At 40.6% G+C, this 11,786-nt stretch overlaps 1 protein-coding gene across 1 annotated transcript in view; it reads right to left on the bottom strand.

Annotated features, from left to right (window-relative positions):
• Positions 1–2,270: 2,270 nt before the first annotated feature.
• The window catches only part of skiv2l (SKI2 homolog, superkiller viralicidic activity 2-like), a 53,527-nt gene continuing 44,011 nt past the window's right edge, over positions 2,271–11,786 (bottom strand). The window contains exons 25-29 of the mRNA XM_039768745.1: positions 10,589–10,799; positions 10,337–10,447; positions 6,248–6,466; positions 5,904–6,044; positions 2,271–5,793 (exon numbers count right to left, since the gene is read on the bottom strand). Of these exons, the coding sequence (XP_039624679.1) occupies positions 5,593–5,793; positions 5,904–6,044; positions 6,248–6,466; positions 10,337–10,447; positions 10,589–10,799 (883 nt within the window). The 3' untranslated portion in view covers positions 2,271–5,592. The remainder of the gene's footprint in view (positions 5,794–5,903; positions 6,045–6,247; positions 6,467–10,336; positions 10,448–10,588; positions 10,800–11,786) is intronic.

The raw sequence follows: 11,786 nt of genomic DNA, 5'->3' as shown, positions 1-11,786 counted from the left end.
CCCCAGCACACCACCGCGTAGAAGAGGGCACTCACCACAACCGTCTGATAGAACATCTGCAGCATCTTATTGCAGATGTTGAAGGACACCAGCCTTCTAAGGAAGTATAGTCGGCTCTGACCTTTCTTACACAGAGCATCAGTATTGGCAGTCCAGTCCAATTTATCATCCAGCTGCACTCCCAGGAATTTATAGGACTGCACCCTCTGTACACAATCATCTCTGATAATCCCGGGGTCCAGGAGGGGCCTGGGTCTCCTAAAATCCACCACCAACTCCTTGGTTTTGCTGGTGTTCAGGTGTAAGTGGTTTGAGTCGAACTTCCTGGAAGTACAAATTTTGCACGACAACCTGAATATGACCAAAGTTCCAGTTGGAGGAAAAGTGAACCCACACGACTACAAAACAGATTCTGGAAATGTTGCGAGAAAGTATCAGAAGAAGGGGGCCACAGTTTTGCGAAAAGCTTCCTCCTTCATGAGGACAATACACTAGCACATTCATATATAACAGTAAAGCCGTTTTTTTGGCTGAGAAACGCGTCTAAGTGCTTGAACATCATCTCTACTCACTAGATCTAGCTCTGTGTGATGTTTTTCACTTCTCTGAATTCAAGGAACAAGTTTCGAGTCAGTTACTAAGGTGGAGAAGAAAACCAGGGTGCTTCTGTGACAGCTGACCAAAGAAATCCAAAGCACTGACTGCTTTGATAAGTGGAAGACCAGAATGCAGTGGTGAGCAGATACATGTGCGCAGATACAGGAGGGGGGAGTTGGAATGTATGTTTTCTTCATTAAAATTAAGTCACAGCATTAATCTTGATATTTAATAGCCACACAACGCATTAATAAAAAGATGGCTGTCTTGCGAGTCACACTTAAGTGAATGTATAAGGTGGTCCAGATTCAATTATGCAATTTTCATTACGCTATAACTTATTACGTTTATTACATAGAAAATCACCAGAAAAATACCGGACCATCGAGAAGTGTGCAAACGGACGACATGAAGAATCGTCTTCGCGCCGAACTGGAATCATCCCCGCGTAAATCAAAGTCATCCAGACAATCTGGATCTGCATAATTAGATCTGGACCACCCTGTGGGGCATCATGGGGCTGCATGATGTATGAGACTGAGACCCTAAAAAGATGAACTCAATTCACTGGGGCATTTGTTGACACTTTCATTATGCAGGCCAAGAGGTCTTCTAATTAAGAAGACCCAGCTCAGTCCCCAATACAGGACTACAGCCTCCTGAGCTTGTGCTGTGCTTCACCCTTGGACTGAAGAGGACATCCCATACAGTTCACTTTTGGAGCAGTTAGCTGCGTCTTAGTATTTAGTATAAAGCATCCATGGTACAGTACCCGATATGAGCCATATGAAACCCATCCATTCATTTTTAAACCTGCTTGTTCAAATGCAGATTGCCGAAGAGCAGAGTTTATGGCAGCAGTGGGGACAAGACAAAAACAAACATAGGATGGAGTGCCATGCTATCACAATGCACCCATCCTAATTCGGTCAATAGACCCCCAACTGCTTAGACTGTACAAGTGCCATGTGAACACTGGGGGAATGTGCAGACTGCGCTCACATCGTGCTGGAGTTTGAACTCCTGTTACTCTTAGCTGTGAAGAAGCAGTGCTGACCACTCCTCTGTTAACAAAGTCAAAAATAAAATCCATCATATTCTCCTCATGACCCCCACAGTTGAGGTGGGCTGACAGCTCATTTAAGCTCTGGGTTGAGCTCCTCTTTTGGAATGGTCAGTCTGTACACGAAGAAGGGGACAGCGGCCATTTGTTAGGGGATATGGGACTGCCGTTTAACAAGAACAACAAATTAGGAATATTTGCTGAAAGCTGCAAGCACTATACTTTCCCGTACACTGAATTATATTTTGTAGTCATTGCTATACTTTAGTAACTGATATACTGTATTTAATGACTTAACTATACAGTAAAGTTTTACCAATGATTGTTATTTTTACAATCCTTTGAATGCTGTCTGAAGGTAAAAACAAAGCATTTTCAATTAAATCTCTCAATTCATTTCAGCCTGAATGGCACTTGTGAGCTGCTGCTCTTTCCTATTCTTGTCAGTACAATCCTTTCAAGTAGATGAGAGGTTCCAACTATAAATAATAAGCTGTCATTTTCAGGAAGCAGAATTATAGCAGCTAAATAATTGTCACAGATAATATCTCATCCATTTGAAAAAATATAATTATGTAGATACAATATTTGTGTTTGAGCCAGTGGTGTAAATATTCTTTGGTTTAATAATATCCCATTTTATAATAAATAGAATAAACTCACATTCCTACCTTTGTAAGACATGTGGCACATGAAGAGGAAGCAACACATTCACGCCTCAGCTTTGTGACGATAAGAAAAGCCAACGTTACCTCCTGTCGGTTTGTTCAGCTTCTTCTAATATTAGCATTGCTGTTCCATATAAAGCGGGCTGTTTGGAGTAACAACAAAGTCACACAGATCAAGGAGAAGTTTGCTGTTTTTCAAGTCAAAATGATATGTTCACAAGCATTGCTATATATGCATTTGCCACATAAAAGTGTGTTCTAAAGTTAAGCGATTTCTAATCTTAATAATGTCTTGCCCACTCTGGTACTTTATAATGGAGGCTACGGGGCACGGAGACAAAGCACAAAAATGTACTAAATATATCCAGTTTTCAAGCAAATTATAATTGCTGAGTATTGATCTGCTCCTTCAGTGTTTCCAACGCGTTTGTGACAACATAAGGGATGTGGAAATAATCACTTTATCATGTGATGATATGTTATCATGGTAAGAATAAATTGTCTATCACTTGCATGAATTGTCACGTAAATATGGAAACCTAACCATATTGTATGAACAGCTCACTGTGATTTGGTCTGTCGGGAGGAAACCACGCACAAGTGGTATGAAAGGTTGTGCCGCATTAAGACAAAATACTGAGCTGTCTTCTTTTAAAATAGCTGAATTTCATATTATTGCTGTTTTTGGTTAAAAAATGACATGCATTATACCATTTTACAGTGTGTGTGTAATCATAAGACTCAACAACTGTCTTGGAGTGAAAAATGGACGTATCCGATAGGTTTTCATGCTTTTTCTCCACGTCCCATAGACTGCAATGTGCCTGTGTGGGCAAGATATATTTGAGGGGCAGTCAAAAAGTTCCCGAATTTGTGCTATAGCAGGAGAGTCATTGATCAGATTACGCACACATCGCAGCGGCACTGCAGCACTTGTTAGTGTCTCTAAAGCTGATTTCCCCAATTTGCACATGAACTTGATGTTAGCACGTTGTTGGAACTGCGACATTGTGCCGATTGACTATGCACATGTCTAACTCGAACGGTAATTAAAACAATACCACACAGTGAAACTAATTCAGACCTGTTGTAACTGGTCTACAGACGTGCTGCGCTCCCCTCTACAACAATGGGTGCATAATCTGATCTCGTACTCTCCGGCTATATCACAATTCTGGGAACTTTTTGACTGCCCCTCATATTTTTTTTAATTTATAGAAAAACATTAACTTTAAAACACTATTTTGCGGTGCAAACACATACAGAGCATGTCTGTGAAGAAACTACTTTGACTTGAAAAAGTACCAAACTCATTCTTTAACAATTTTAATCAGCATCCACTCCACATCACTTAGTTTAACAATTAATTCATCACTTGACCAAACCTCTGGTGAGCTGGGTTGCCACTTGTGGTTTTCAAGCCAAATTGGACTATTTTTGAAAATGTCGTGCGGGGAATGATTTCAATTTTGCAGTTTTCAGTTTTTTGTGGTATTTTTTAGGGTGTGTGCAGCCATCCAAACGACAAAACTCCAAGGGGGAAACAAATGTCAATAGCGGTAAAACTCCAAGGGGGGCAAAGAAACGTCAACAGTGGCACTACTCCAAGGTGAACCCCTCCAAAAAAGAAATCAACAGCACCCGGTTGTCAACAACGTCATTCATTGGGCTGGTCTAAAGCATCATTAGGCCAAAAATCTCCTGTCATTGAACTGAGAATATTTCCAGGAACTGGCAACCCTGCTGATGAGACCCATTCAAAGTAAGCATACCCAGCAACAAAGACCAAAAGCATTTTAAAATGTCCAAGAATGGATCATTCCCTTTATTGCTCCTTTTTAATTTCCCTCTTCAGGATTAGCAATACCCAGAGCCCAGGACAGCACGAATGGTCTTAAATGTCCAGTTACAAAGGTACTCTTGCACATTGGGGGTTCTCTGTGAAATAATTTAAATATGCGCCATAATCAAGATGATGAACATGCACGCCTAATTCTCTGTTTTTATTGAAGTAGCTGGCACAGTGCACTTTGGCTCAATTCGATCAAATATTTATCTGCCTGTCTGTGTTTTTGACGGCTGCTAACAGAACAGAGGAGCTCTCTTCAGCCCTGAGGATGAAAGATTAAATTCACTAAAAGGGTGGGTATGTAAATAATGAGACGCTCCCAATGATCCGAATTATGTGAGTTTTCAAACCTCATCATGGAATTCAAATTCTTTAAAATGTTTTTGGTTAATTTGTTCTTCATTGACTATCAATCTGAAATGTGAATGAAGTGCTTAATGCTGCGTGTTATCACCTCAGTTCCCCTCTGAATCAGCTCAGTATGAATGAGTTTTGCCCAATTTTGGGTTAGCTCCTGCACTGAGCCCAGTGCTGTTAAGAGTGGGCAGCAGCTCCCCGTGACACTAAACTTGCTGAGTGGGCTGGACAATGAATTAATGAAATGCAAAATAAGAAAACAAGAACAATTCAAAATAACCAATCATTTTCTAAACATTTTTTCAATTAAATGGTCACAAGAAGCCACAGCCGATTTCTGAAGCTGTGAGCACAAACCAAAACCCAACCTTAAAAGAGATGGCACTCGACTGAAGGGCACACATCCATAGACAGCAGGCCTGTCATTAACCTGCCGTGTACTTCTTTACGGTGTGACCACCAATAGTTAAATCTGTATGGACAAGGAGTAACGTGCAAACAGCAGACACAAACACTATCCAGGCCAAGAATAAAATGAGAGTCCCTCGAGCAGTGAGGAAGAAACGTCAATACTTCTTGGCCATTCACTCATCCGCACATTTCAATAATTTCCTTTAAACTTTTAAAGGCTTGCGAAGAAATTAAAAAATAGGCTAATTTTAATATTTTGTTTTGAATGAAGCTTAATCAAGGTTTTACGAATAAGCCACTATTTATATTAACTTTTGAAAGAAGTTTGTTATCGACTGACACTATATATCCAGTGACATTTGTCTTTTTAATGCATAGATTTAGTATGTGACCAAATCTTTCACCACACAGGCTGCTGATATCTATGTGTACCTCTAACCTCCTCTGTATTTTGGTACTTATGTTTATTTTTTCATTCTTTGGCTGATGCGTTTTCATATAGTTTTTAATGCTATGTTTATTCCTCAAAGATGGTAATATGATAATGTGGGATGTCTTAATGTCTTTGTCGTCTCTCAAGCACAAAAAAAACTCCCAGCAACAATGTTCACATCTCGTTTGCTCTAATGAGTCCAAAAATGAACTGCTCATTGGGTGTACAAGCTGGCGGCAAAAACGATATCACGCTTGATCATCATTGATGCTTGTTCCATTTTGGCACAGAGCACAGGGTCACCGATGATCCGTGCAGCATTCCTTACATCCCGGCATGTTTCATCCAACCTTTGGATGCAACGCACCACTATGCCTTCCTGGACATCCGTAAGCAGAGCAATTTCAGAAAAGGGCTAGAAAAGAAAACAAAGAAAGCACAAATTGCAATGCACATATACAAACGTACACAACAGTTACATTTCAGGCCAACATGTCAAAGCAGGTCAGTGAACAAAGCCCTTACCATGCCTCTTGCCCAGCAGTACACCACCTCCAGCAGACCAAATTTAAATTGTGCCACGTAGTCTTCTCCCGACTCTCGCATACCACAATCCCTCTGGATAGATGCTATACGTTCAGCTACACTCTGAATGCGCTTTATACCCTGAAATAAAACAAAACATGTGCAATAACTAAACATTCAAGTGTTGAGTATGACATCTATAAAATATTGGTCAGTACTTTCTTATGAATTGTCACAAAATGCCTTTCAAGTCGTACGAGATTTATAAAATATAATAATGTAAATCTACTGCAGCAGACGCATTTGTAGAGCTAAAAAAACCAAAACACAAAATTCAAGCAAACCTCTTGAAGAGAAGTACTGATCTCTGGTTCAACCTGGGTCTTCTGTTGGAACACCAGACATGACAGCAAAGCAGCGATTTCCTCGGGTGGCAGGTCACTCAGCACGTTATCAAAGACAAGTTCAGTTACCATCAGTTCATGGCTACTGATCTCACAGGCCACACGTCCTTTGAGCTGCACAGTGCAAGAATCATCGATGTATTTTAGAACTTTTAGAACCTATGGGTGGAAAAAAAAGGAAAAATAGATTTTTTTTTTTAATTAATTTTATTACAATCCATACAAAGCAATCAAGTTTTTACAAAAAGAAAAATTGAGTTAAGAACAGATCGATCCCCACCCCTGAAGGAAAAATAGATTTAAGTAAAGTGGCACATGCACACAGTCAAATCATACAGAATTATTTAAAGGGGGAACAATCACAGTTTTATACAGTGCATCTGGAAAGTATTCACAGCGCATCACTTTTTCCATATTTTATGTTACAGCCTTATTCCAAAATGGATTAAATTCATTTTTTTTCCTCAGAATTCTACACACAACACCCCATAATGACAACGTGAAAAAAGTTTACTTGAGGTTTTTGCAAATTTATTAAAAATAAATAATAAGAAAGCACATGTACATAAGTATTCACAGCCTTTGCCATGAAGCTCAAAATTGAGCTCAGGTGCATCCTGTTTCCCCTGATCATCCTTGAGATGTTTCTGCAGCGTAATTGGAGTCCACCTGTGGTAAATTCAGTTGATTGGACATGATTTGGAAAGGCACACACCTGTCTATAGAAGGTCCCACAGTTGACAGTTCATGTCAGAGCTCAAACCAAGCATGAAGTCAAAGGAATTATCTGTAGACCTCCGAGACAGGATTGTCTCGAGGCACAAATCTGGGGAAGGTTATAGAAAAATTTCTGCTGCTTTGAAGGCACATGGCAACCTGCCTGGAGTTTGCCAAAAGGTACCTGAAGGACTCTCAGACCATGAGAGGCAAAATTCTCTGGTCTGATGAGACAAAGATTGAACTCTTTGGTGTGAATGCCAGGCGTCACGTTTGGAGAAAACCAGGCACCGCTTACTAAGCCAATACCATCTTGCAGTGAAGCATGGTGGTGGCAGCATCATGCTGTGGGGATGTTTTTCAGCGGCAGGAACTGGGAGACTAGTCAGGATAAAGGGAAAGATGACTGCAGCAAGGTACAGAGACATCCTGGATGAAAACCTGCTCCAGAGCGCTCTTGATTTCAGACTGGGGCGACGGTTCATCTTTCAGCAGGACAGCGACCCTAAGCACACAGCCAAGATATCAAAGGAGTGGCTTCAGGACAACTCTGTGAATGTCCTTGAGTTGCCCAGCCAGAGCCCAGACTTGAATCCGATTGAACATCTCTGGAGAGATCTTAAAATGGCTGTGCACTGATGCTTCCCATCCAACCTGATGGAGCTTGAGAGGTGCTGCAAAGAGGAATGGGCGAAACTGGCCAAGGACAGGTGTGCCAAGCTTGTGGCATCATATTCAAAAAGACTTGAGGCTGTAATTGCTGCCAAAGGTGCATCGACAAAGTATTGAGCAAAGGCTGTGAATACTTATGTACATGTGATTTCTCAGTTTTTTTATTTTTAATAAATTTGCAAAAACTTCAAGTAAACTTTCTTCACATTGTCATTATGGGGTGTTGTGTGTAGAATTCTGAGGAAATAAATTAATTTAATTCATTTTGGAATAAGGCTGTAACATAAAAAAATTTGGAAAAAGGGATGCGCTGTGAATACTTTCCGGATGCACTGTATCTTTTAAAGGTAAAAAGTACTCCTTTCATGTGGGGAAAAAGTGAAGAAATCATGGCATAAAATGATGCAGCCATTTTTAACTCTAACGCCAAGAACAGTTCACACAATACATTGGGGAATTTGAGTTCTTCCACCAGCTCAATATAAGATCAGAGATGTCTCTGGTCTGCCCCTCTCTGGTGTTCCTCTAGCTCAATTAATTGTTTTGTACAATACACTAAACCAGGGCTCTCCAACACGTCGCTCACGAGCTACCAGTAGCTCGCAACCCCTTTCCAAGTACGTCGCCAAAGGGTTAAGGAATCCTACATAAATTTTAAAACTTGATTAGTCAAATTAGGGATGGGCGATCTTTCCAAAAAATCATATCACAATCCTTTTAACACAAAACCACAATCCACAATCTGAATTGCGATCTGTCTTTTCAATGTCGCATACACTTAAGAAAATATCCGGACTCAAACTCATCAAACCTGAGTAACACTTTATTTTAAATATCAAACAAAGTTGAATTCAATTGTTCTCTCGTTCACTAGCTAAGCGGAGTTAAGGAACACCCCGAAGCTGGCGAGTGAGTGAGGAAGAATCTTCACCAAGCAGCTCAGAAAATGTCTGCTTGGTTTGGGTCTCCATACCTCTGTGAGTCTGACATGAATGTCATGAAATCAAAGTTCAGAACAAGACTGACAGATGAACGTTTAAATACCTCCATAAGAGTGAACCTAAGTGTCTACACTCCACCATACACCTCTCTTGCTTAATCCATGCAGTGCCAGTCATCTGACTAACTAAAAACACATCACACATGCAACTGGACATGTGAATACTCTTGTGAAGTGAAATAGTGACATGTAAGAAAATCACAAATGAATAAGTCATATCTGTGTATTTGGAATTGCATTGTTTGGTTTTGACAGCATTCATCTTTTAAGATACACTAGAAAATGCATACAGACATACAAAATGCACTTGCATGTGAACTAAATATTTTTGTGATGTTTTAATGCAAAATGTGAGTTGTGGACACCAAAATTTTGTAAATGTACAGGCAAAACAAGCTTATTCAGTTTGTTTGGGTTGAAATAAGCTATGAGAATAAACGTTAGAAAACATGAGTAGCTCTCGGCCATTTTCATTTTGTAAAAGCAACTCTCAGGGGAAAAAAGGTTGGAGACCCCTGCACTAAAGACTGTTACCTGTTTTCATCATGCTCTAAAGGAGTGGAATGTGCCTGGTCCCACGGCAAACGGTACCGTGCACTGGTACATTCAACCCTTGGTGTTTAAGGCCAGGGCAATGAACAGGTTCAAATACGCAGCACTGTTAAGATATTTGGAGCAATATGTCTGCTACTGCTTTCCAACTTTTGCTCCCGTGACAAGCTGAGAGGAATACAACCTTAACCCACATCTTCAACCAGGGAGACTCTAGGCCCTATCCAGCAGAGCTGATGGTCACTGGTAGGGATAAAACGCAGAACATCTGACTAAGGAGCTGACTGTGATGGTCCAATGCAAATGACATGGTTAAGGTAGATGAGCTTAACAAGAGACATGGGGCAAACGTGTTTCCTAAGTACTCTTCCAAAGGGGTCTTGGCAAACTCCTTTAAAGTTTTTTGCGACTTAAAGAAATGCATTTAGCACCCCTAGTGAACACTGACAGTACTGCATTCTCTGCTCTGGGCAACAAGGAGACTTTCTAACATTTGATGTCCAGTGTGCTTGGCCCCACAATGCATTAGGTGTCACTTGTCTTGACAATATTGCCAACTATTTCAAAGGCAGACCTCCACATCAACCCAAAAAAATGATATTTCAGATTAACAGAGTCTAAATATTTGGTGTATGTTGGAGCTTAACAAATCATAAGCCCACTGTTGTTTAAATTAGGCATCATTACAAGATGGCCCTGGTCAAAGCCTTTTTCTAGCTAGCGGGGTACTATAAGGGGTTTGTGCCGTGGTTTTCCTAATGGACTATGCTGCTTACAGACATGACATTAAAAAATGTGGCAAATCCTGCAATGTGCTTTTACCTCAGCAGCACGATTACTGGATCATGCTAGTCAGGAATAATGCAGTCTAAACTAACTTGTAATGCCTTCTTTTCAAGAATGAATCATATTCCCATTTGAAGATTTCTACTGAAATATTCTCATTCCACTTTTACTTAATGATATAAAATAACATGAAAGGGTCCATCCATTACTATATTTACTTTTAAAACTACTTGATCTATTTCAATGTTGTAGGATTATAGCAGAAACCAACCCTGGACTGGGTGTTACATCTAGTGTCTTACCTTAATTCTTTGCTCATATTCTGGAAGAAGAAGCAAGCTTTGATCTGATATAAGGTATCGTAACCGATCAAGCTCATCCTGAATCTGCATTCGTTTATTTAGCCTGTCATACTGCAACATAATGAAATAAAAAAAAGCAAACAGTTACATATTTCTTGTCTTAGATTGACGAAACAGACTCATTATTAACACAGAACACTAAACTACCAAAAATTCAAATTAAAAGAAAAGAGGGGCGATCTATTCTAGTACCTGCTCGGAGAATTTTGGACTGTGTACACAGTTAAACGTTCCCAGTACTTCCTCCAAATGTCTAAGCCTCATTGAGCTTTCAACAACTTCTAAATCTTTTATTTGAAAATCATTCACTGGATCCAGCGCTGGAATGCCATTTGGGTTTGATTCAGTAAGCCTCAGAAGCTCTTGGGTTGTTGTAGTAACAGCCTGACCTGGAGGATCATGTCTGCAAGTTAAAAACAAAATAATAATGTGTAAAATATAATGTCTGCCAAAATGTTACCAGGCCAAAAACTGATAAATTGGGCACAGTATTATACTGGACCTGCATGCTCCAGTTCACAGATTTACTGAACACAGGTAGAAGATAGTTGAGCAGATGCTAGATAATATCAGATGTTTAAAATAGCTATGTTGTTATTAAATGTATACTGATGCAAACAAATTAAAGTACAGGCAGTCCCCAGGTTACGTACGAGATAGGGACTGTAGGTTTGTTCTTAGGCTGAATTTGTATGTAAGTCTGAACAGGTACATTAATTTAATAAATGCTATTGTTGACTGACTGCAACCAAGTGCTCTGCTAATGAATGATGGAGTTTCACCTCTCTCTGACCTTTTTATTATTTCTACTTTATTTTTAATGGTGATGGTTTTGCTCTTCTTTACTGTATCACCAGCACTTGCATCAAATTTGGGTTTCAGAGACATTGTTGGAGGGTGAAGACAAAAGATTAAGGTGAGCTCTTCTGCACAGCGCTATACATGCTATCACAGCAGGAAGGCACCCGTTGTCAACACGTCTGATGTACTGACAAGAGACGACTTCCTGCCTGCAAGCAGGCTTGCTATTGAGAATGAATGGGGGCAGCGAGGGGCGGTTTACCACCAGCCCACCTCACCGTCACCTCCACTTGCATGCAGTATGTTGCCTGCAGCGTGAGCGAACAGGGTGCGGACAAAGGCGGGTAGTGAATCTCCCAACTGTCCCCATTTAACAGGCAGCCACTTGAGACACACTAAATACTCCCCCCTGCTGCCCCATTCACCCTCAATGGCCTCCGTTCAGCCACAACCGAGTCACCATTGAGAACGAACAGGGCAGCCGTTCGAGGGACACTGCAAGGTTGCGGGCAGTGAAACGCCCCCCTCCACCCCATCAAGCCTCCGTCCTGCACACGAGTGCTTGCCGCATGGGATGTGGCCCCCACTG

This window comes from Polypterus senegalus, chromosome 11 (assembly GCF_016835505.1).
Source record: "Polypterus senegalus isolate Bchr_013 chromosome 11, ASM1683550v1, whole genome shotgun sequence".
Classification (NCBI taxonomy): domain Eukaryota; kingdom Metazoa; phylum Chordata; class Cladistia; order Polypteriformes; family Polypteridae; genus Polypterus; species Polypterus senegalus.
The sequence above is the reverse complement of the archived record's forward strand: the minus strand, read 5'-3'. Positions and strand labels throughout refer to the sequence as shown.